This window comes from Nothobranchius furzeri, chromosome 12 (assembly GCF_043380555.1).
Source record: "Nothobranchius furzeri strain GRZ-AD chromosome 12, NfurGRZ-RIMD1, whole genome shotgun sequence".
Taxonomy (NCBI): Eukaryota; Metazoa; Chordata; class Actinopteri; order Cyprinodontiformes; family Nothobranchiidae; genus Nothobranchius; species Nothobranchius furzeri.
Genome location: NC_091752.1, coordinates 46869501 through 46895744, shown reverse-complemented (window position 1 = coordinate 46895744; position 26244 = coordinate 46869501). Strand labels below are relative to the sequence as shown.

General features: G+C 43.5%; 3 protein-coding genes across 3 annotated transcripts in view; all 3 read right to left on the bottom strand.

The window, feature by feature from the left end:
• The window catches only part of kif20ba (kinesin family member 20Ba), a 93810-nt gene extending 93156 nt beyond the window's left edge, over positions 1-654 (bottom strand). Inside the window, exon 1 of the mRNA XM_070542643.1 lies at positions 81-654. The gene's annotated coding sequence lies outside the window, so the exon portion shown is untranslated. The remainder of the gene's footprint in view (positions 1-80) is intronic.
• Positions 655-8066: 7412 nt separating this feature from the next.
• Positions 8067-14583, bottom strand: ankrd1a (ankyrin repeat domain 1a (cardiac muscle)). The gene is made up of 9 exons (XM_015945997.3): positions 12803-14583; positions 11855-12040; positions 11343-11465; positions 10888-10995; positions 10710-10808; positions 10529-10627; positions 10336-10434; positions 9755-9853; positions 8067-8803 (listed from the first exon to the last, which is right to left on the bottom strand). The coding sequence occupies exons 1-9, from the start codon at positions 12827-12829 to the stop codon at positions 8702-8704; spliced, it is 942 nt and encodes a 313-aa protein (XP_015801483.3). The 5' UTR covers positions 12830-14583; the 3' UTR covers positions 8067-8701.
• A 3488-nt stretch (positions 14584-18071) lies between these two features.
• The window catches only part of LOC139062148 (uncharacterized), a 38931-nt gene continuing 30758 nt past the window's right edge, over positions 18072-26244 (bottom strand). Inside the window, exon 2 of the mRNA XM_070542647.1 lies at positions 18072-21509. Coding sequence (XP_070398748.1) covers positions 18072-18845 — 774 coding nt within the window. The 5' untranslated portion in view covers positions 18846-21509. The remainder of the gene's footprint in view (positions 21510-26244) is intronic.

The window sequence follows — 26244 nt, the reverse complement described above, 5'->3', positions numbered from 1 at the left end:
CACTCAAATGCGTTAACGTTTCTGAAGAAAATACATAACGTTTAAATGTCCTTTAAGACGTTGAATCTAAAGGCACTTACCTAGCTTAGCGGCAACACGGTAGATATTCCTGTTCGATGTTTTTGTTATTGTGCTACATAAGAAACGCTGAGCTACAATACAGCCGCGGTCTGATTTTGAAATGGGCCAATCAGATTAACCTACGCGTCATCAATGATGTGTTTAGGAACCGGACTGAGCTCGGAATTTGAATAATCTAAACCCAAACATTGTAGCAGGATGATCTTCTGCCGCTACTGTCTACCAAAACATCCTGAAGGAGATCTGTTGGTCAACTAAAGCTGAAGCGATCTTGGGTGCTGCAGCAGGACAATGACCCAAAACACACCAGTAAATCCACCTCTGAATGGCTGAAGAACAACAAATGAAGACTTTGGAGCGGCCTAGTCAAAGTCCTGACCTGATTCCTATTGAGATGCTATGGCATGACCTTAAAAAGGTGGTTCAAGCTAGAAAACCCTCAAATAAAGCTGAATTACAACAATTCTGCAAAGATGAGTGGGCCAAAATTCCTCCAGAGCGCTGTTAAAGACTCGTAGCAAGTTATCGCAAACACTTGATTGCAGTTATTGCTGCTAAGGGAGGCCCAACCAGTTATTAGGTTCAGGGGGCAATTACTTTTTCACACAGGGCAATGTAGGTTTGGATATTGTTCTCTGCCTAAATAATAAAAACCATCATTTCAAAACTGCATTTTGTGTTTACTTGTGTTATCTTTGACTAATGGTTAAATGTGTTTGATGATCAGAAACATTTTGTGTGACAAACATGCAAAAGAATAAGAAATCAGGAAGGGGGCAAATAGTTTTTCACACCACTGTATGCCTACACCCCTGAACAGACCCAGGAGTGTGGTGGAGAACTTCTGATCCCAGCTTCCATCTGAGAGTGCAAGGTCGATGAACTGTTCCAGGTAAAAATAAAAACTCCTGGTCTTCTAACAGAAAAAACAGTACTAAAATGGTAATACGTTTACATTTTCACGAGCCCTCACAACCATTTACTGAGGTTCATCTCCCACTAAACTAAAATCGTATTACCTAGTCCACCTGGACAGGAACAGTGAAGTGAAATTGACATTTAATATTGGGCTCTTAACTATATTAAAGCAGAAATAGCTATGAACAAGGTTCATGCATTTGATACACATAAACATTCTTATAACGTGTCTAAAGTCTTTTTAACTGTAAGTCCAGTATTGTATCCATGCTGCCATTATATTTTTTTAAGTATTAATTTTACAAGTGATGGTTAAAACAGTATAGATATAGACAAATGTAAAAAAAAATTGTGCACTCAGTTATGTCAGCTACATTAAGGGGGACAGAGACTGAATTGTGCCATTGACACTTATTAAAACATGCCAGGGTTTTAGGTGGGGTGGTGAGACAGTGGACCCAAGGATGCAGACTTAATGTTTTAAAAAGGTAAATTTAATAACTCAAACAAAAAGCCAACAGTAGAACACAGGTACAATAAATACAAACAAAAGAACCAAAAAACACACAAAAAAGCCTCTAAAAAACAACTTACTGAGGAAACTGAACACAACAATTATTACCATAACACTCAGACACAAACACTCTAAACACATTCCTGCAGGGAAAAAGATTTTATGGGGTGTCAAATCCTGCAAACACCTGCATCTTCCTCTTGTCACAAAGTTCAACACAGAACTCCTCGTAGTCTTCCTGCAAACTAAAAGCAAACAGGAACGGTTCCCTCACATCTTTAAGCTTCTCATCATTGTCATCCAGGCCATCACACATGTGTAACATCTGGACTGCCCTCAAGGAAGCTTCCTTGTCCTTGGTGATGACCTAGGGAAGGGAAAGTTTTCCTTTGAAGGATCTGGTGCCACACCACCTTGCTGCCTCAAAGGTGTCCTTCAGCAGAGAATTCTCCTAATCAAAGTAAACACAATAAATATTAAAATACAAGTTAGAGAAGGCAGAAACAGTGAAATTAGAAAAGCCCACAACAGGTAACTCGGTTCCCTGTTTACCGTTCTGGCCTGTTCTCAGCCTCCGCTAGAAAGGAAACAGATTGTGCTTCTTAAAGGCACATTAACAATACAAAATGTATAAAAGATCACTAGCTTATGTTAAGCATACTGGTTTAATGTAGGTGGAGTATTGACAGCAAAACCCGCTTTGTCACATCCCATTTCTACAACCTTGGGGGTTGTGTGTAATAATACTGGTTTGAACAATACCTGATGCTTCACAGACAGATTCTGAAAGCCTGAAACTGTTAGGAGGGACCACTTCCAGATCCTGAAACAGGTGAACGGATTATGCTTTAGTCTGCAAGCAATAGTTTGACTGCAAGATTAATAAATCCAATTACCTCTCACCTGTTTTACTTTTTGCTCCCTCCGTCTTTTTCTTTCCTGCAATCTGTCTTCCTCAGACCTTGGTGATGCAATGACAACATTCAGTCTCTATGAAAACATTGTTTTTGTTGTTTTTTTAACAGTGAGTAAAACCGTTTTTTAAAGTATCTGATAAAAGAAAGTGTGATCATGAAAGTCACTTATGGCATGAGGAAGTTTTGCAGGAGAACAAGACACCACCATCTCCTAATTTGCTGCATGTTTTCCTTTGAAAAAGGAAATGCAGGAAGATTCAGATTTGTGTTGAAGAAGACCTTGCGTACTAAGTGTAATGTGACACAATTTTCACATACCGCTCTGAAGTCACAATTGGCCCCCATTACTATGTGCAGTGCGTACTGTAAGTCAAGAGGTACCGGTTAATTTACTAATGCCATTAATATTCCCCCAGAATACAAATTTCAGATGCAAATATTGTGTTTTTAATGTACCAAGCAAACATTTTAGCAAACATAAGAGGTTGGAACCTGGAACGGGCATGAACAGAACCACTGTAGGTCTGTTTCCATCTGTGTCATGAATCAAAATAGTTGATTCATGGTATATTATAGATCAAATAAAAACAGAACCATTGAATAAAACAAAAGAAGGACAAGTGGTTTAAAACAGAACTACCACTTTTGAGATAGGATGATGAAAGTCTCCCTAAAAACCTGAATAGATGGGTTCTACTCTCACATAACATTTTTCCCCAAAGCTATATTTCTTATCAACAGTACGTCGTGCCAGCTATTATATTAATCTAGGACTCAGAATAAGACTTTTAAAGTATCTTAATAATGTACAACTGAGAAAAATACTTTAAAAGTCAAGTTAATACCATTACATTAATCTAAAGCTCAGAAAAAGAATTTTTAAGTCCATATTTAAGTGATGTCTTGATTGAAACAGGTGTGGCAGTAATCAGGCTTGGGGGTGGCTACAGAAATTGAACTCAGGTGTGAAACACCACAGTTGGGTTATTTTTTAACAAGGGGGGCAATTACTTTTTCACACAGGGCAATGTAGATTTGGATTTTGTTCTCTCCCTAAATAATAAAAACCATCATTTCAAAACTGCATTTTGTGTTTACTTGTGTTATCTTTGACTAATGGTTAAATGTGTTTGATGATCAGAAACATTTTGTGTGACAAACATGCAAAAGAATAAGAAATCAGGAAGGGAGCAAATAGTTTTCCACACCACTGCACATCAGGAATTCCATGCCTTGCGAAAGTGGATTTCATTGCTGTAATTACTCCTTTGCTGGTCGTGTCTGTCAGTTTCATGATTTCTGGGTATTTGGAGAAGTAGACAACACAACGAATGCAGATAGAATCATTGCTGTGAAACAAATCTGTACCTATTTTTTTCCATGGTCGTCGTGGCAATGGGTGTGGTATCATAGGCTCCTTTTGGTTCTTGTTCCTGTATTCATTGCATGTAGGGCACTGTGCCACCAGATGTTCTAACTGAGAAGACATTCCTGGCCAATACAACACATCTCTTGCTCTTTCTTTGCATTTGACGACCCTCAGATGTGACTCATGTATCTTTTTCAGCATCTCTGATCTCAGCTGCTGTGGGACTATGATCGTATCTGCTTTGAACATTAGCCCTGAAGAAAAACTGAGCTCTTCCCTGAACATCCAAAAGGGTTTTATGCACTCTGGCACAGCAGATCTGTCCCTTGGTCAGCCTCGCGTTGACATTGTTTTTAGAGCTTGCAACACCTCATCCTTTGCCATTGCCTCTTTGAACATTTGCAGGTTTTGCCCCGAGATTGGCAGCTGTGATGTGACCTATTCATTTGCAGCTCCTCATCCAGAATATCCTCTTCTTGCTCATTCAGGTAAGCACGACTTAATGCATCCGCAACATGAAGCTCTTTTCCTGGCTTGTAGGTTACTTTGACATTATATATTTGCAGCTGCAGTAGCATTCTTTGTAGCCTCATGGATGCCTGATAGAGTTTTTTTGAATATGCTCTCTAACGGTTTGTGATCACACTCTTCTCACACCTGTAGTCTATGGCTAGGAGCTCCTTTTCTATTTGAGCGTATCTTATCTGACATTCTGTGAGCACTCTTGAGCCGTATGTCACGGGCTGTCCACCTTGCATGATCACTGCTCCAATGCCTTCTTAGCATGCATTTACTGAGAGTGTCACAGCTTTGTTGACGTTTTAAAACTTCAATGTGGGAGCTTCAGTGATCAGCTTTTTTAGCTGTTCAAAGCTTTGCTGTTGAGACTCTTCCCAGTGCCATGAGATTTCTGCTTGCAACAGCTTCCTGATTGGTGCAGAGACTTCAGCTAGATTGGGTATGAACTTGGACAGATGTTGGACCATTCTCATAAACCGCATCAGTGATTGTTTTTCCGTAGGTGGCGGCATTTGGATTATGGCTTGGATCTTTTCGTCATCTGGCCTCAGACCTGCTGAACTTAAAGTGTGTCAGATGTATTTGACTTCCGTCATCCTGAACTTGCACTTGGATTTGTTGAACCTTAGTCCATGTTCGTCAGCTCTTTGAAGCAACTTTTGTAATCTCTCATCGTGTTGCTCCATCGTGTTTCCCCAAACCAACAGTTCATGAATGATGTTGACAACACATCCAACCTTTCTATCATCTGCTCACTGCTCTCTGGAATACTTCACTTGCGTACTGCAGTCAGGGGCTACTCTTTCAGCGCGCTGATAGCAAGCTGCACTGATCATGGTGTCCAAGTCTGAGATAGCCTAATGATGTTCTGATGAGAATCTTTTCATGATTGATTTAGCTACCTCCATGATGTTTTCTGTGCATAACATTTAAAATGAAAATGTCTGTGTACTTATATGCATCTGGGTAATTCCAGTCCAGGAGCGCCATGGGGTGGGGGGGTTGGGGGGGGGGGGGGGGGGGTTAGGACGAACCTAAGGGCCCATGGTTGTCAGGGGCCACCAAAAAGTTGAAAACTTGAATTAAAAAAAAGTTAAAAAATCATAAGTACTTTACTTTGCAGTATTTTTTAAAGAAAGTAAACAAACAATATTTTGTCTTCATGAAATGTCTATTTATTCAGAGGTCTCTACTTTATTTTGACAAATTCATTTTACTCCCCCCCCCCCCCCCCCCACACACACACACCTCCCACCCCACCCCCATATGCATTAAATGGCACAGTCCTCCTTCTGTCCGAGTGGCGCAGTGAGGCCAAAGAGCACTCGGAGAAAGTGCGCAGTAGGGTTCGAGTGCGTAGTACACAAGTGTGCAAGTAATTGCAGATTTGAGACATTGAGCGTTGCGTTATCAATCCCAAAGCATGCTGGGATGCTGGTCGCTGTGATACTTTGTTCAAAAACCTTTATTAAAACCTTTTAAACAAACAACCAAACAGTTATTTTAAAAAAGTTTACATTTATTGCTGCTTTGTCTAAAAGTTTTAGAGCATCAACTAATCATCCTAAAATTAAATAATTTCATTAGAAAATGCATATTTTCAGAAAAGGAACTTGAGCCTTTTCTCCTGCAGCAATGACTTGTGGGTAATTTCCTTGCCTGAATTCTGCATTGCTGCAGACTTGGGTGAAGTGCAGATTAAGGGTGCAATGGGGGCATGGTCAACTTCCACACTTGAAAGCCAGGGCACCCTACGCACTCGCACCCATGGCCGGGAACACGCAGATGAAAGGTGCAAGGGTGCAAGTGTATTGGGAGTGGGCCTGAGTTGTGTTGCAGGCCAGATGCGCAAGTTCACGCAGCAGTCAGACAGCAGAAAGACTGCAGCAATTATGTCTGGAAAACCAAAGTCTGGGTCCCAGAAAAGGGGAGAACGGCAGGAGAAAGAGGACAGGGAGGAGAGAAGGTGTCAGTTTTTCTCAAAGAACGGTGGGTTTAGTTAGTGAGTACCGTATTTTCCGGACTATAAGCCGTTACTTTTTCCCACGCTTTGAACCAGAAAGGATGGATGTTGGACAGTCTAATGAAGGAATGGTTAAAGGAGTACTACGGAAAACGTCCAGGAGGATTATTTTCACAGTAAAACGGCGCTGCTTGTTTTCCCAGCTTCACCCGGGGATGAGGACAGCAACACGGACAGCGACACTGACATCGCCACAGAAAAGGTATGTGACGAAGCTCTTCTGAGGCTGTTCAACTCCGGCACTGAAGAAGAGGACTTCAGTGGTTTCAGTACGCAGGAGGACGATGAATAAACTAATCAATAACTTTTCTGTTTTGTTTGATACTGATCAGTTCAGTTACGTTTAGTTAAACTACGTTTTCAATTTAGTAGATTGTCACGATTTGCCCCTGCCTTCCTGACTGTGTCTCTCTCCTGCCTTGATTAACCTTATTGTTCTCACCTGTCCCTCGTTAACCTGTTCATGTGTTCCTGATTTCCCTGTGTATTTATACCTCCCTCCTTGTGCCAGTCTTTGTCAGATCATTGTTGTTTGTCGTGTTGTTCTCATTGTTCCTGCCGTATCCTGTCATTAAACCCATTTTTACTTTATCCGTGCCTGCATTCCTGCCTCCTGGTCAGCTCCACCACACATGGTCCATCATCTCCACCCTCACAACATGACATAGATATCTGCGGCTTTTAGCCCGGTGCAGCTTATATTGAGGTGCGCTCTATAGTCCGGAAATTACGGTAGTTAAATTCAATCGGTTTGCTAGCTTTGATATCCACAATGAGAGGAACTGCATTGGATGGTTTTATGAATAACTGACAGTCAGACAGATTTTATAACCCAGACATCACAAATTTATCAGATACTTAACAAAGATTTTGCAACATAACATCTAAGCTTACATCCATCATTTTTTTTCATTGCCTCAGTTATCTTGTTCAATAATTTATCACAATTTGTCATGTATAATCATCAGTTTAGAAATATAGTATTAAATTCCTTTTTACAAACTGTTTTCTTGACTCTGTCTGAATTAATATGAAGTATGTGTTTCCCTGGTAGTCTAAATAACCTAAGTTCATATTAAATCAAAATTCAAAGACAAATCAGATTGATAATTCATATTTAAATGGAATATCACGTCTTATTGATCATTCAATGAATGTAACCACATTCATCACGTTATAAAATTTCAACGCAACTGTTGCAACACTGATTACAACTCGCAATAATCCAGAACAGGGGTTGCTACCATGGCAACAATCAATGAGCTTATTACTTGTTTCCCACAGTAAAGAAAACACAGAGAGCCACAGCAGCCGCGGCGTTTTGGGTGGGCCTACCGGGCCTGAGCAGCTGTTGCATTTTGATGTGTCACACACGTCTTCCTTTAAAGCATGTTTAAACTGTTCAGAGCACAAATCCAGGCTCTGTCTCGTTGGATTGTTGTAATTAAACTTTGTACTGAACAAAACTTTACATGAAACAATGTTGAAAAGGTAAAAAAGGATCCGATCAATTCAGGGTTTTTTTTTTCATGAGAAAACGGTGCAGTGTGCATGGCTTTGGTGTTAATCAAACTGAATTGTTTCACTTTGCAGCAATCTTCACAAGAAGGCAAAACAGTTAAATGTCAGGGTTCACATTGACCGGATATTTCCTGTATTTGGCCATTTGTTTTGACGGAGAAACCTCAAGGATGTTGGTCGTTTTGAAAGAATTACGCCAAGGTGTGCAGACGCACTGACATTTTAATCGTCATGGAGGTAGCTAAATAAATCAAGCAAAGATTCCCATCAGAACATCTGAGCTGGACACTGCTCAGCGCAGCTCGCTGTCAGCGCGCACGTATGTGGACAGCAAGCTGAAGATGTGGAGAGCCTCTGTCACAGGCAGCAGCAGAACCAGACCGCATGCGGGAAGATTCCTCTCACTGAAGCGAGTGTTTTCCAAACCCCGTCTCTCAGAGAGACTTGTCACTTAGAAAATGTTCCCTGATTACAAAACTTTATGAAACCAGGGCTCGGTAACCCGCAGCTCCGGAGCACGGCTAGCGACCCCGGGGCAAGGTTATCAGACTTTAGGTGTTTGTTTTTGAAATAAATCAATCAGTCGTAATAAACCCGATGACGAGCACACGTCTCATTGGTTTAATAAACAAATCGCCTGAGTTCAACTCAGCCTAAAGTTAAAATATTGTCCAGCAATATTTATCTGAGCAAAAATCACATCATTACACAAAAACATCCTGAATGGAGTTCACATTATTGATCAGATGTTACTAATCCCAGACAACAGCCTGCTAATAAAAACAATCAATCTGGCGGGTTGTTGGTTCAAAATCGCAGACAAGAATGAAGGCAGGTAATTAGAAATTTGACAGATCAGGTTTCTCTTCATTCAAGTTGTTCAGGAGGCTTTTGGCTCCGTTCTGCCAGGAATACAGGGTCTCCAGTGGAGTTTTTCCATCCTACAGGAACAACACAAGACCACAAATCAAAGTTCTTCAGAAGGGCACGAGCATCCTCAGGACATTTCACCAAAGCGCTCTCATTTGAAAGGAAGTAGACAAAAGGTTTTCTCTTAACTCAGAGGCACACGAGAGCAAAACATTTTCCCAATCACACGTCGGCTGTATCAAATCACAGAGGTGGAGCAGAGCACAGCTTTGCAATTCAAAAGTGAGTCTCAAGTCATTCAACTCCGGTCCTGGGTCAAGTCCAGTTACGGAATTGAAGAGAATAGACTTTATTGATCCCACAGTGAAGAAATTCACTTGTTCCAGCAGCACCAGCACTTAAGAGAATATGTAATATGAAGGGAAAAAAAGCTAAGATACATGTATGTTATGGTATTAGGTATTAATCAAGTATTGTAACCTTCGAACACTAAAAACACGAATAAAATCTGAAGATTTTGGGTTCCAGAACAATGAAGCATACTGCAAGAGACACGGACCTGCAACGTAAATCTGTTATTGAACGAGTATTGAACACGTAATGAATATTGCATTGTTGATAATGTGCAACAGGATAATGCCAGTACAGCGTAAACTGAGGAGTTAGGTCATGTCAGGTCTCAGAATATGCAAGTCCTGCGGTAGTTCCATATCCTTCACTTTGAATTTAAAACTCCAAATGAGTTAACTGACCTCATCTATGAAGATAAATGCATAAATCAAGTACTTCTCCATTAGTTTTCATAAAACTGAAATTAGCTTCCTGGTTTTATTGCTGTTTTGCTTTAAATTATCCATCAGTGGATCCCTAGAAAACCAAAATGAACATGTGGCAGGATGAAGCTCCGAGTTCTGGAACTCTGTCAGACCCCCACCATTCTGGATCAGTTGTGATTAGCAGGAGGTTTGAGTGAAACTGGAGCCTAGCAGGGTCTGGTGTTCCTAGTCCAGTTCTGTACTTACACAGTTTTTGGTGCTGAGACTGGCTCCATACATCATTAGCAGCTTGATCATCTTGAATCTGTTGATCCGGACGGCGTCGTGCATTGGTGTGTCTCCATCCTGCAGTCAGAGAGCAAACAGGTCCACCAACAGGTCTGATATGTCTGGAACTGATTCAGGATCAGGTCTGACCTCGGTGCTGTTTATTATATTTACTTCTCAGAAAGCAAATGTAACTTATCTATTTATCGTTTTTGAATATATTTTCCTTCGTATTACTTTTTAAAAACTTGTCTGGTTTATTTACTTTTTTAAATTATAGTTTTATCATCATTACTGTTTTATTACCAAATTAAAGCTGATTAAAAACACACATGAATAAAAACCACATTCCATCTCTTTTCACAACAAATAAAATGACTATTTCCTTGAAATTGCAGTTTTCGTGTCATTCTACTGTGGTAACTTTATGCACTTGATGACAAACAACATTTTCCTGTTGAAACTTTATATATGAACGTGTCCCAGCTTAGATTTGTTCAGGTACAAGGAGCAGCTCCAGAAGCTCCAGAGCAACAGTTGCACACTGGTGGAGTGCTCACTCTGTCCTTGGCGTTGACGTCTGCTCCACAGTGGATGAGATGTTCAGCACATTTGCAGTGTCCCGTCCTCACAGCTACGTGCAGAGGTGTGCTGAAAAGCTGCAAAGACCAGAAGTTTGATCTCTGCTGGAGTTTTTCTGTATTTTACTACCACAAGGTGGCATCAAGAAGCACTTTCAGATTCAGGACCAACCTTGTCTCTGGAGCTGATCTCTGCTCCCTGGTTGAGGAGGAGCTCCAACGCGGGCAGACTGCCTCCTCTGCAGGCCCAGTGGACGGCCGTGGCCTCCAGCTGGAACACACACAACTCCCGGTCAGAGACCCAGAGAAAAGACAAGAGAGGAGGGAGAAAATCACCTGATAGGTCCTTTCACCTGGTCTTTCTGCTTGATGCTAGCTCCAGCCTCCAGGAGTCTCCTCATTACCTCCACGTGTCCTTTGAAAGATGCTTTGTGCAGAGCCGTCCTCTGGAACTGGAGGACACAAAATAAACAGTGTTTCATTTTCAGAGTGTCTTCATGCATTTGTGCTTGAGCGCTGCCTGACTCTCACATTGTCAGCCACATTTGGGTCTCCTCCGTCTCTCAGGAACTTCTCCACCACAGAAAATTTATTCTCCATGACAGCCGACAGAAACAGCTGCTTGTCCACGATCTCTGGCTGAACACAGAGAATAAACATAACAGACCCGCTTGATCTTGCACCTGGAAAGCACAGTGAATTGCTTCTGCGTTGAACATGCTACACAAATAAATCTGCCTTGCTTATTCTCATGCTGTAATGTTAATATTTCATTTTGTCATGCAGAATAATATTTATTTAGTCATTTATTGCCCCTAGTAGAGCCAAAATCATCTCGTTTTCTTTCATTTGTACAGGTGCCACTTAAACAACATACAACAAACATTAGCTTGTGACTTCCGGTTGAACAGAATCAGTCTAACTGTCTTCTTAACCCACACGACGGTTCTGCAAAGGCTGGACTGAAGTTCTGAAGCACTCCTTACCACCAGCTCTGGTTCTTTGATCATCTGGAGTGGAACCTTCCTCTCCCTCCTCCTCTTCTTCAGCTGCAGGATGTTGAACAGATCGTCCACCGTCTCCAACTTCAACCTCCCGTTTTCATCCGTCTGAAAGTATGAAGAAAAAAACAAAAGGAAGAGGTGACCTTTCACCTTTAAATGCAGTTAAAGTGCCGGGGTTTCAAATAAATCAGGAAGTTCCTGTAGATGCTTTGATGGGGCTCGCCACGCACAGAAATGTAGAGATAGTCTTAGCCAATTAGAGAGCTGGGATTTTTCAGTTTTACTGTTGAACAAAATGCAAACAAATAAAAGCTACCAGGAAAACAAACATTTAGATTTTTTTCAGCTGTAGATTTTAATGTTGATAGTTTTCCATAAATAGAAACGGAGATCTTCATTCCCTTACACGTGTCTCTGTGTCTCTAAATGTCTCCACGTGTCTGGACATGGCCCTGCATGTCTCTGCAGCTCTAATGGTCTGTTGATTGACTTACATTCAGAACCACCACCCCAACTTCCTCCTGCTCTCTGCTGCTGTGGATGTCCTCTGGTGTTCCTCGTCCAACGTCCAGCTCTTGGAGCGACCTGAGGTCATCCTGCTTCTCCTGATTGACAGCTGCTTCATACACACCCCCTTGGAAGTCACCATACTCTTTGCCCTCTGACCTCTTACTGGTCACCTGCAACAGAGAAATCTGTGGTATTGGTCAAGAAATACAGGTGATCTCCTGCTTCAGGTTGTTTGTTGTTGGGATTAATTGTTTGGTTTTGTGCTTCAGATTTAAACTCCCCTCTAGCATGTTCATGCTGACTGAACCAAAAGCGTTTCACATTTCATAAACTTCATCATGTAGGAAGGATTTCTGTAGGCCTCGATAGGCCTCTGAAGACTTAATACCAATTGATTAGATTTTTATTTGAACATTAAAAATAAAATAGAAATAAAAGATTTTTTTTACAGACAAAACATACCAGAAAATAACAAAGAAAACAGATATAGCTCTCAAGTCTGCGAAATATAATAAAAAAACAATCTCTCATATTCTGTTCGAAATGGAGTAGGAAGAAGAGAATGCTTATTAAATCCTACCCCGAGTGACTCAACAAAATACACACTTGTACTATTGCTATAAGTAAATTAATCTCCATGTCAAAATAATCTTCACTTCATAGACAAAGTCTCATTAAATGAAAAAAAGTAAAACTTATTAGCCAAACCTGCTCCTAGTTTAGTTCTAGTATTGTATTTGCTGTTTTCTCTCAAAGCTGCCAAAAAGTAGGAACCAACGTGTGACCATAATCAATACCGTTCACACTCAGAAATCAATCACTGGAAAGTCAAAAATGAGTTTTATTTAAAAGGATGAGTCTTTTTTGCTCCCTGATCTCACTTGTCTACATCATCATCATCACTGGTTTAAGTTCATATCAGCAGATCTTACCAGCTCTTCGACACTGAGCAGTCCCATTCCTTCTCTGTCTTTGAGGAAACCTGGAGGCAGATTTAAGTCCACTGCTCTCCGGCAGGGACACGGAGCGTACTCTTGCTTGTCCCTGTGGCCGTCTTTGTCCCCGACTGTCTCTTATATACCTCTGCCAAACCACTGAAGGAAAAATGGTTGCTGTCACACAGAAAAGATCACATTACAGTCCTCATGTGCTCAGATCTAGCCCCCACCCCAATGCCCAGCTCAGTTTAGGCACTGTTATGCAAAGATAGGGGAGTCAGAGGAGTTCCTCTGCTAAGAATGCTGATTGGTGATGATGAAACATCAGTTTTCTGTTTTATTTAGCTAGTTTCAGTATTTAGTCATAAATCACACAAATAGAATACCAACAATATGATATATGACTAAAGAAGCCCCAAGAAATACATAATTCCTAATTTATGACCAAACCAAACACATGACGCCATTTCTATTTTAAGCACTAAGTCCTAAGCCAGCTGTAAGTTAACCCTCGGTTACCTCATCTTCCTTTAATAACACAATAATTTGTTTTGATGTGCACATCTAAGTGGAGGTTTTTTGTTTTTATTTACCTCTAAAATCCCTCAACCATGCCTGAATGAACACACTCAGATTCCATTTGATGTTAAACCAGATCAGGAATTTGGATCATGTGTGCGGCCTCTCCATATGTGTTTATGTTTCTGTGATGTGAGTCTCTATTAATAGAAATCTTTTAGTGTTTTTGTCTCTATGTGAGAATGGAGCCAAAGATGAAGAAGCTAGGTTATCACAGAAACATTCAACTAAATGAAGTCACTCTGATAAAAATATAATACTCTAACAGAAAGGAACTGGCAGATTCATCTTCGGTAATGCTTTATAATAATGTTTTGTTGTTAAACATTTATAAGTGTTTAGTAAGTCATTAACAGATCATTTTCAAGGTCTTGGATAATGACGAACAAAATATTTATGAAGGGATCTGATGACGTTTACAAATACATTTATAAGTGTTTAGTAAGTTATTAACAGATCATTTACAAGGTATTAGGTAATATAAAACAAATCATTATGAAGGCTTGAGTTGACATTAACAAATATCTACAACAAATGACAAGGTAAACATTTACAAATGCCCATAACCCATTTGGTAATGTTTATTGATTATGTATCTGTAGTGTACCAATGTTGAAGGTTTTTATCAAAATGACCAGAAATTAACTTTTAATTTGAAGCCACAAACTGCGTCACACATCCAGGGACGCATCACATCTGTCTGGCCTCCAAGAAAGAAAAACAGGGATATGAGACGTGCAACCAGTCAAGGAAGTCATAATATCTTTGCTCAAGGTCTAAGGCAGAAGAAGAAACTCCTGCACTCCCACTCTAATTAAAGTTCATCTTCCATGAATCATAAATGACTTTTTAAAACTTGATAATTGCACAAGTGTCATATAATCGTCTCTTGTTAAATCCCAAAGGGAATAATGTTTGCATTAATCAATGATGTGTTAAAATGAATATTTTTCCTGCAATGATTAATTTCAGATCTTAAACTACACCATATCAGTATTTGTTGATTTAACAAGTTAATCTACCAGTATACTCATACATCATAAGAATAACAATAAGGTTTTAACATCCACTTCACATAAATGTGTAAAACATTCACACAAAGAGTTAACCCAGGGGTTGGCAACCTGTTCCCATCAAAGAGCCATTATTACCCGTTTCCCACAGTAAAGAAAACACTGGGAGCCACAGCAGCCGCAGCGTTGTGGGCGGGGCCTACCCCCAGAAAGCAGAGAGCTGCTTTAACCAATCACAACAGGTGACAGCAGCCAGTACCGGTCGCTCGTGTACGTCAGTTATCTTTCATAAGACGATAATCAATAAAACGATTTATATAAAGTGGATCCAGAAGTTGTAGCCCGTCTCTGCCGACAATATTTAGATATTTTTCACCCTGTTGGTGGTTTTACTGAGCAGGTGCCACTTTTGTCATACGTTTCTTTTTAAAACATGTTTAGACTGTTCAGATTACAAATCCAGGCTCTGTCACGTTTGATTGTTGTAATTAAACTTTGTAGGTGGGGAAGGTCAGAAAAGCATCCGATCAATTTGTTTTTCCCTCATTTACAGTGACTGAGATAACGGCGTGGTGCGCCTGGCTCTGGTGTTAATCAAGTTAAATTATATCTCTTTGCAACAATTTTTATAAGAAAACAGAACAGTTTAGTAATCCCAAAGGGAATAATGTGTGGGCTTGTGTTGACCGGACAGTTCCCGTATTTGACCGTTTATTTTGACAGAGAAAGAATAGAAAGAATTACCCCGATGCATGCAGACGAACTGACATTTCACTCGTTATGCACATCGCAGATGTAGCTAAATCACTCAAGAAAAGATTCCCATCTGAACATCTGAGCCGGACACTGCTCAGCGCAGCTCACTGTCAGCGCGTACGTACGGTGCACAGTGAGCTGAAGATGTGGAGAGGGGCTTGGAGCACGTCGCAGAACCAGAGCGCATGCGGGAAGGTTCCTCCCACTGAAGCGAGACTTGTCACTTAGAAAATGTTCCCGGATTATGAAACTTTGGCTGAATAGTGCTTGTTCCTGTCTCCAATGTGGCGACGCATCCATGAGCCTGTCTGAGGAGAAGCCCAGAATCTCACATCGTCTTCAGCTCAGAAAGCGCCTATGATTACGCACAAGCGTGACCCGTCAACCCGGTCTCACAGTAAGACCGGGTTGGAACTGTTCAGGTTTACGCAGACAATCTTTACATTTAGAATTGGCATACTGATGTCAAATTAATGCAGTAAAATATAAAGCATTTTATTTAAATATCTATTCATTATTTTACAAGCACAGAGAGTCGCATCAAATGGATGGAAGAGCCGCATGCGGCTCCAGAGCCGCGGGTTGCCGACCCCCGATTTAACCCCTCTTTGTATCTGTAACGTCTTTAGGTGTTGTTAACTACAATGGCGCTGCCAGAGTGACCAGTCGCTCCAGTGTGTAATAATTTAAATTACATGTTACTTAATGAGCCATAAGAAAAAAGCTTATATAGCAAATATGAAATCAACCTTATGGATCTGTGAGGTTATTTTAAACTAGGAGATTGGAACTTTTTATTGCAGGGATTAGATAACAGCTTTGTATTCACTCAGAGACAACAGAAGAGAGAGAGTCGAGTTTAAAAGTTTAAAAATATATTACTAAACAAATAAAAACTAGACAAACTTTAACACTAAATGTATGGTGTAACTACGGTGAATGAGACGGAGAATGCTGTAATGTGGAATGTTGCTCAGAACCAGCAAATCCGAAGAAACGATTAGTTCTGATGGGAATTGAAGGTGATGTGTCACGGCATGTGGGCGAGGTGAGCGGAGGTGAGGCGAGGATCCACACGCGGGGAGGAAGACAGGCAGACAGGTAGGATGTTTTATGATGAACTTTAATGAAGAACACGCAGGACACTGAAACAATGGACCGACACAAGACACAGAACAGAAGGGGCTTAAATACACGAGGGCAGGGAGCTAAGGTGATTGAGAAACGAGAGGCAGGTGGCAGCAATTAACGAGACACAAGGCTGAACCAAAACTTGGAGACAGGACAGGGTGTGACAGTACCCCCCCCCCCCCCCCCCCCCCCCCCCCGAAGGGCGGATCCCAGATGCCCACAGGAACAAGGAGCAGGGCTGGAGGAGGGGGACCCGGAGGGAGGGCCAAGAGGAACCGAGGGACCAATGGAGAGGAGGCAGGGACCAGCAGAGTCCGTGGGCCTGCGCCTGGGGCAGAGGAGGAGGAGACAACGGGCTCTTGGAGGCCTGCGCCTGGGGCATAGGAGGAGGCGACGGGCCCTTGGAGGCCTGCGTCTGCGGCAGAGGAGGAGGCGACAGGCCCTTGGAGGCCTGCGTCTGCGGCAGAGGAGGACGTGATGGGCCCTTGGAGGCCTGGGTCTGTGGCAGAGCAGGAGGCGACGGGTTCTTGGGGGCCTGCCTCTGTGGCAGAGAAGGCGGTGACGATGGGCTCTTGGGGGCCTGCGTCTGTGGCAGAGGAGGCGGCGACGACGGGCTCTTGAGGGCCTGCGTTTACGGTAGAGGAGCTCTGCAGGCTGGACCGGGGACAAAGTCTCTGCAGGCTGGGCCGGGGACGAAGTCTCTGCAGGCTGGGCCGGTGACAAAGTCTCTGCAGGCTGGGCCGGGGACAAAGTCTCTGCAGGCTGGGCCGGGGACAAAGTCTCTGCAGGCTGGGCCGGGGACAAAGTCTCTGCAGGCTGGGCCAGGGACAAAGTCTCTGCAGGCTGGACCGGTGACAAAGTCTCTTGGACGGGCTGGATCGGAGCCTCGTGGAAGGGCTGGACCGGATACGGTGCGACCTCCGGAACCACCACTGGAACAGGAGATGGCGTCAACCACGGGACTGGAGACAGCGGAGACTGCGGACCAGAGGGGACGTCGGCCTCTGGACACAAGAGAGCATCGACCTCTGGAGTGGAAAGAGCGTCGACCTCTAGACTGGATGAGGTGCCAACTTCAGATGAGGCGCCGACTTCGGATGAGGCGTCGACTTCAGATGAGGCGTCGATTTCGGATGAGGCGTCGACTTCGGATGAGGCGTCAACTTCAGAAGAGGCGTCGACTTTGGATGAGGCGTTGACTTCGGATGAGGCGTCAACTTCGGATGAGGCGTCGACTTCAGAGGAGGCGTCGACTTCAGATGAGGCGTCGACTTCGGATGAGGTGTCAACTCCAGAGGAGGCATCGACTTTAGAGGAGGCGTCGACTTCAGAGGAGCGTCAACTTCAGAGGAGGCGTCGACTTCAGCAGAGGCGTCGACTTCAGAGTAGGCGTCGACTTCAGAGGAGGCGTCGACCCTTGGACTGGAAGAGGCGTTGACCCTTGGACAGGAAGAGGCATCGATCCTTGGACAGGAAGAGGGGTCGACCCTTGGACAGGAAGAGGCGTCGACCCTTGGACTGGAAGAGGCGTTGACCCTTGGAATGGAAGAGGAATCGACCGTTGGACTAGAAGAGGCGACGACCCTTGGACTGGAAGAGGCGTCGACCCTTGGACTGGATGAGGTGTCGACTTCAGAACACGAGGAGGCGTCGACTTCAGAACACGAGGAGGTGTCGACTTCAGAACACGAGGAGGCGTCGACTTCAGAACACGGGGAGGAGTCAACTTCAGAACACGAGGAGGCATCGACTCCAGAACACGAAGAGGCGTCGAATTCAGAACACTAAGAGGCGTCGACCATAAGACTGGAAGGGGCGTCAACGTCAGAACTGGAAGAGGCATCGACCACCATCGTCTTCTGGTCTGGAGGCGTTGACTTCTGGTCCGGGGGCATCGGCTTCTGGCTTGGGGGCGTCGGCGTCTGGTCCGGGAGCGTCGACTTCTGGTCCTTCGACTTCTGGACCGTCGACCTCTGGACCGCTGGCCTCTGGAGGGGCGTCGACTTCTGGCCCTTCGACTTCTGGACAGTCGACCTCTGGACCGCCGGCCTCTGGACCGGAACCAAAACCGTCTGCTTCTTGGCCGGTACCGAAACCGTCTGCTTCTGGGCCGGTACCAGAACCACCTGTTTCTGATCCGGGGGCGTCGGCTTCTGGGCCGGAACCGGAACCATCTGCTTCTGGGCCCGAACCTTCTGCTTCTGGAGTGAAGACGGAGCCGCAGCGGGAGGGGCTGCCTGGACAGGCTCGATATGACCTGGTGGTCCTGAAAACCAGGATAACAGGGAGGACAGACCGTCCAGCTGAAGCTCCTGGAGGCTGAGGGTCCAGTGGAGCTGGGCCAGCTCAGCCCGGAGACCGGCGAGCTCCGCTGGGTGGACCTCGAGCTCGCTCCACTGGCTCTGAGATAAGGGAGCTGCCAGCTGGACCGAGGCCCTTTTCTGGCGGTTTGAGGCTGATAAAGTGTCCAGGTGGGACTCCTGGAGGCTGACAAGCTGGCGGATCCGGCCAAGTTCCGCCTGGAGACTGACAAGCTCAGTCAGCTGGGCTGCAGGCATTGCTCCTCCGCCTGCAGATGACGGGGGCGCCGATCGGGCCGGTGACGGGACTGCTGATCTGGCTGGGGGAGGGTCCAAGCTGCTGCGTCGGGCAGGGGCAGTGGCGAGTCCGCAGCTCCGTCCCGTGACACAGGGTGGTGGTGGAGCTCGGCTTTTCTCCCCATGCCGTGGACCAACTGCGGGGGAACAGACAGCCAGGCTCGTGCCAACGAAACTGGAGCGATCTGGAAGCCACTCCCGGTCCAAACTCGCCTCTGGCTCTGGGAGGGCGTGGAGGAACTCCGCGGCCGAAGGTCGGCGACGGTGTCTTTGGTGAGGCGAGGCTGGAGGAAAAGGGGCCGGCCGGTGATCGGAGGAGAGGAATCGGAGCAGGCACTACCGGGGTAGATTCTCCCCGCTGGATCCTTCAATGGGTTCGGGTCGGTTCATTCTGTCACGGCATGTGGGCGAGGTGAGCGGAGATGAGGCGAGGATCCACACGCGGGGAGGAAGACAGGCAGACAGGTAGGACGTTTTATGATGAACTTTAATGAATAACATGCTGGACACTGAAACAATGGACTGACACAAGACACAGAACAGAAGGGGCTTAAATACACGAGGGCAAGGAGCTAAGGTGATTGGGAAATGAGAGGCAGGTGGGAGCAATTAACGAGACACAAGGCTGAACCAAAACGGGGAGACAGGACAGGGTGTGACATGATGTCGAGGTCCAGCTTGACCTTCTCTGGAACCGAAGCTGGTAGGAAAAGCAGCGGTTGCCGACAAGACCAGTCTCTGAGATACTTCCGGGTCACGACGGTTTTGTTGACATCAAGTGAGACCCAAACCTGGGTCTTGATGGTTCAGCTTTTATTCTGAAAGGAACCGTTGCAGCAGTTGGAACAGTAACAGATTTTATCCAGCTTGTCGTTGGTTCTTTTGGCTGAAGAGGAAAGTTACGGATTGGCCACTCCGACTACTTCTCTAGAACGCTTTGAACTGGCGTTAAAGATGACGTGGGCATAGTTTTATACTTCGGATAATTTGGTTTATGGTCGAATGAAAAGTTGACAGATTTACCAAACACCACCAAAACCACGCCTCCGTCAGATCTGGCAGATTCTGATTGGATCAGTGAATGCAATATGTCATGTCTTTTAACACTACGTGAGATCAGTCCTAGTGGAAACATTTAAAGTCATATTACTAATTATATTCTATAGGATTATAATAAAGTAATTAATATTTTGATTTCACAGATTGGTCACATCTTATTTATTGACTAACACTTTGTTTGATTAGCTTTATTAAAATAAAGTTATTTGATTTATTAAAAGGAGAGAGTCCTTTCTTCCTTCTCTTGAGCTGGAAAGAAGCAGTTGTAACAAATGCATGAGACCTTGAGGCCATATCTAATGCAGACTAGTTCTGTGTCAGAGGAGAGGGGGAAAATGACTTTTGGTGGAAAACAGTCATTTCATACCGTTACATATCCCCCCTTTTCAATGTACGGTGGTCCTGCAGAGACCACCTGGCGTTGAACAAACCAGAGTCCTAAAGGGACTCCAAGGACAGGGGAAGGTGCAGTTCCCCGGGAAGGGGCCAAAGTGGTGAGGTACGAACCCCACACATGTGCACACACATAACCTCCCATACCCACACACACACTCACTCTCTCCCTCACCTCCATTCCTTTCTTATCTTTTGTAATAAATAAACTCTGTGAGCAGAGTTTGGGGCATTTGCCCTGGGCTCTTGCCACAAATCATGATTTGGTTGTATGACTGCCTCATTGTCTCTTGTCCCTCTCTCTAGCTGCAGGAAACGGGTTTACTGATAAACATATTGGTAAAATCCATGACATATATTGGTCATTCGAGAGCCAGGGTCCCGTCACCTCACGGCGCCAAGAGCCGACACCGGAGAAATGTCGACAACCTAAATCTCCTCCAGCGCTGAGTTTTGCTGGGGGGTCGGTGAGGGTCTAGACGTCGCTAGGAGGAATGCGGATCCACGAACCCAAGACCTGAGTGGAGATTTGGTGAGACAAGTTTGTTCTTTGTTGGTCTTGTTGTACCGATAGAAAACCCTAAGTGACCAGAAATAAATAGGTTTAATCCACCGTGAAAGGGTGCATAAACAGATTCCGGGAAAGCTGTATTGGCTGGGTTTTGGGCGTTTTAGCCGAAAATAGAAACACTACTCTAGTTTTACTCATGACTTTTGGTGAAAAACGGTCATTTCATTCCGTTACATATCTCCCCTTTTCAATGGCACAGTGGTCCATACAGAGACCACCTGGCGTTGAACAAACCAGAGTCCTAAAGGGACTCCGACGACAGGGGAAGGTGAAGTTCCCCAGGAAGGGGCCAAAGTGGTGAGGTACGAACCCCACTCCGAAGAACAGTCTGTGGTTTCAACAGTCTTGCATAATCCCTTTGGAAGCACACAAGTCAGCAGATTATTAAGGTATCCACGTGGAGATAATAATTTGATGTAGGAGCAAAACTTTATATATCCACGGGTAGGGAATACTTCCAAAATAGTATATTGATCTTTGTAATAGCACTTATCGTGATTCAATGTGGGAAAGACCAGCAGGCAGGTCAGGTCCCAGCGAGCGAAGTATCCCAGCAGCCATGCCGGAACAAACGGACGTCCAGGTCCTACGAGCTGGAACATCTATCAGGAGGAGCAGAATCCGATGACGAGTCATAGGTCCACCCCCAGGAAGCGAGGTTCATCAGCGAAATTCAGGAGAGGAGAGAGAGCACAGCACAGGGCACCTCAATGTAGACACAACAAAATGGCGTCTAATGCAAACTGACAAACAAAACGAAACCTAGCACTGTGAGTACCTGCATGTACTATGTGTAGGCAATTATGTGAATTAGCATTTAAGCAAAGAAATGGGTGTAATACACTACGTGTAATGGAAAAAGTCGTGCAAAAAGAATAAAATTAATAAAACCCTATACTGTGTATGGGAGAAATCACTGCACTAAGTAAAAATGTCTTCAAAATGAAGGGCAAAATTGGTTGTAGCCCATAATGGTAAATTAACAAAGTTAATCATAACGTTTTCAAAACTTAATCACTGTAGTAAAGTTCTATAAAAGGATAGATATATGAGTGTCAAAGAGCACTAAAATTTAAATCAGTGAAGTTAGTAATCAACCTACATGTGAATGTACCCATAAGGAGTCACGATTAGTGAATATAATAAAAAATTTTTTTTTTGAATAACAGTAATATGTGGACTAAACCCATCTACTGTTAACTACCTGATTACCTGACTTCAGGAACCCACAGCATGTTCATCTCAAATCACCCAAATCTGCACGTCATGTATAAACAGGAAAGACAACCATGCACGCACACAAACATAGACAAACTTGTGTAACTCGAGATAGAGAGCTATGGAACCGACGAGGTGCGAAATCACGAAGTCGGTAAGTTGTTGGTGGTAGCATTGACCAAATTAGTGGAACCCTTGTGCAGTTTGATTTGGTCCCTGTGGACCCATTTGTAGATGGGCTCCTTGTGTGTTTGGGTAATCTTGATCTGATACACGACTGGAGAGAGCTTATCAGTTATCAGGTATGGGCCTGACCACTTCGGCAAAAGTTTCTTAGCCAGCTTCCAAGAGGTGTTCTTGGTGTTAGCAGTTTTAGGAGCGAAAATGTAGAACCAGGCCTCATCACCTATGTTGAGTTCAGAATGTGAGGCCTTCTGATCATAATAAGCCTTCCTGCCCTCAGCTGATTTCTCCAGATTTGTCTGTGCAAAGGAGAACGCTGCGGTTAGATGGTTCTTCAGGTCCTGCAAATATTGTTCGCTCGTGTAAGCCCCAGAGCCACCAGACTGAACTGGCTGGAACAGCAGGCGATGGTTAAACATCAAGAGATCTGGTCGTATTGGAGGAGGCTGTGGAGGAAGCACAGCCACGTTTAGGATCAGACAGAAGCATGTGACTAGTGTAGCAACATGAATGGCCTCATTTGTGCCCCTTAGGTCACACTTCCCCAGCTTGGTCATGCTGTCCTGGCTGAACTTTTGTCCACAGATTATACATCACAGGAGATGTACAGTCTGCTAAAACCATCTTTAATTTGACTGCCTTTTGTCTGTCTGCTGTTCTGTCCCAAGATGAAGGACACTTCAAGATTTAAAATAAAAAATTTTTAATAAACTCTTTTCATTGTTTATTACAAGGTTCAGAAATAATCATCATGGTTCATTATAAATGTATTTAATTACTGAAATGACTTATTATTCTTTGGTTAATAACAATTATTATTTATGATAAACCGTAATGTTTAACAGTGTGAAGAAGGTCATTTGCACTTGTACACACCATGCAGAAGGGACTGAATCAGGGTAAAGGTAACTTGCTGTCACATGTCTTTGCTCCATAACAACAAGCTTTCTGTCTCTGAGAGGGCGTGTCCTGAGGTTTTAATAAAACCAAAAACTCCTCAGTTCAAACCAGTTCTTGAACCAACCAGATACTCTCCGTGGCGACGAGAGTCCATGAGGATAAGTGTCGGCCGCCCTGAAGCCTCCACCTAAGCTGTTCTGTTACGTCGATAGAATCGCTCCGAATAAACGACACCTGTAACCAGCTGACGCAAAACTCCTTCAGATCTCCCCATGCCACCTTGTTCCAGGACACATATTGGCTCGCAAAGCTGTGTTATCTGGCAGATATATTCAGCAAACTGAACAAACTGAATACATCTCTGCAGGACAAGAACACCAGCATTTTAAACCTGTATGACAAGGTGGGTGGCTTCCAGAAGAAAACAACTGTGGAGGAGGGCCTGTGCACAGGAGGATTTCACCAGCTTTCCTCAGCTGGATGATTTTCTCTCTAGTGAGTATGTGGACAGAGCATAGGTGAAGTTGATCATCGTGGAGCATTTGACCAAGTTGATTCAGGATTTCCATTCCTATTTTTCTGATATGGAGGAGAAATCTGCACAGCTGGATTGGGTGAGAAACCAATTTCTCTTGTCTGAAGCGAACCGAAGAAAGCTCCCTGTCACCTGTCAGGAAAAACTAATTTGACCATGGCCTCCAGATGAAGTTTTCCATGTGCACTCTTTCACAGTTTTGGGTGTATGTGAAGCAGAAGCACATGACATGGGACAGAAAGCTTTGGAGCAGCTATTACCCTTTGCCTCCAGATATTTATGTGAGGCCTCCTTCTCTGCAATGACACTGATCAAGACAAAGCAGAGAAGCAGACTAGAAAAGAGCTTGATCACAGCAGTTGCCTCCCTGCCACCAAGGATGAAAAAGTGAAGCACAAGCCCAAGTGTCTCACTAAAAGGTCTGTAAAAACACTCCGTTCAGTGCAGTAATGTTAAGATTTCAGTCTTCTTTTTGATTTTTAAAAATATATTTTGAGATTTAAATTTGTTTTTAGCAATTATTGTTTTTATTTAAAATTAAGTTAATGATTTTTTTAGAGAACAGATATACTATGATCCCAAAAGAGGACACTTTATGTTGATATGTTTTTTAATGTGCACAAATCTTTAATTATAATTAGCTTAATAATTTCTTTGGCCTGTATTTGATTTATTTTTTAAATATTTCTAGTTATATATATATATATATATATATATATATATATATATATATATATATATATATATATATATATATATATATATTCACTCGAGGTGAATCGTAAGCTGGACAATGTCCTAGCTGCATTACCGGTGCGCAAAATGGATGTCATCTCGGAGAGGGTCACCAGACGGTATGGACAAGTTTAAAAACCCAAATTGGCTTCACTGAAGGACTGGAATGACCAGTTACAGACTGAAGGCAGAGAGGAAAATTATCTCTGCCTGACCGAAACAAAGTCTTGTTATCCTAATCTGACGCCATAACAGTCTTGAGAGGCTAGCAACAAACCCCCACAAAGGAAGGAATGCAGACAGATGCTGTGAAGTGCCTTTTTTTCCCCTCCTCCCGAATCCATTCCTTGTTATCCTTTTCTCTCTCTATTAAAGTAGCGCAACTCGGTTGCGAATGACCACAGTCACCAATTCTTGTCATGTGTCTTGCCCAGTATGTCTGATCTCTGAATTGTGTGTACTGAAACTCTAATTTCCCTTCCTGGGACAAATAAAGCTTTTCATTCATTTTCATTTCAGTTATGTGGTGACTGTTTTCAATTAATTAATTTGAGTCACATTTTAGCGATGAAAAATATTTCCAATTCAATTCAATTCAATTCAAGTTTATTTATATAGCGCCAAATCACGACAAGAGTCGTCTCAAGGCACTTCACATAATAAACATTCCAATTCACAGTTCATTAAGCCAATCAGAAATAATGTTTCCTATATAAGGAACCCAGCAAATTGCATCAAGTCACTGACTAGTGTCAGTGACTATACAGCAATCCTCATACTAAGCAAGCATGCAGCGACAGTGGAGAGGAAAACTCCCTTTTAACAGGAAGAAACCTCCAGAGAATCCTGGCTCAGTATAAGCAGCCATCCTCCACGACTCACTGGGGATCGAGAAGGCAGAGCAGGCAGACACACACACACACACACACACACACACACACACACACACACACACACACACACACACACACACACACACACACACACACACACACACACACACACACACACACACACACACACACACACACAAGTAATGTGTCTATAGTTATATTGTGATGTCTTAGTAAATATTGTATTTGGTGAAAGATAAACTTTATTGTATTTATCCTAGTGGATCTATAATTAAATGGATAAACTAGTATTAGCACATCAAAAGTCAACGAAAACAAAAAGTTATTATCAGGAGAGAGAGAATGTATTAGTGGTTGGCAGCAGTGTGCTAGTCGATGGCCCCCTCCATGAGGCCACCACAGCTCAGCAGAATGTCATCGCAGCTTCTTCTGGGGAGAAAAACACTCACAGAGAAAATAAAGTTAACAGCTGAAATTGCACAAAATAGTACAGTTAAAGAGCAGACTGTAGAAGAAAGCAGTAGAGTGTGAAAAGTGGTCAGTGTGTCCTCCAGTAGTCTAAGCCTATAGCAGCATAACTACAGAGTTAACTCTGGATAACCTATCCTATTTAGATGTAGGCATGTTGGAGGCAGGGCAAGGGAGAGCCGTCTTTACCGACTGTACACTCCACCTCCCTGTAATCCCCCACTTGTCCAGATTTAGGCTAACATCAGATTTTAACTATAAGCCCTATCAAATAAAAATGTTTTAAGCCTATTCTTAAAAGTAGACAAAGTGTCTGCCTCACGGACTAAAGCTGGGAGCTGGTTCCACAGGAGAGGAGCCTGATAACTAAAAGATCTGCCTCCCATCCTAAGTTTAGATATTCTTGGAACCACCAGTAGACCTGCAGTCTGAGAGCGAAGTGCT

Excerpts from the sequence above, each read along its gene's own strand:
- ankrd1a (XM_015945997.3), bottom strand. The coding sequence starts at position 12,829 with ATGGGACTGCTCAGTGTCGAAGAGCTG. Across the intron at positions 11,466-11,854 it reads TTGGGGTGGTGGTTCTGAAT|ACGGATGAAAACGGGAGGTT; the intron begins GTAAGTCAATCA and ends TCATACTTTCAG. Across the intron at positions 9,854-10,335 it reads ACGTCAACGCCAAGGACAGA|GATGGAGACACACCAATGCA; the intron begins GTGAGCACTCCA and ends CTCTGACTGCAG.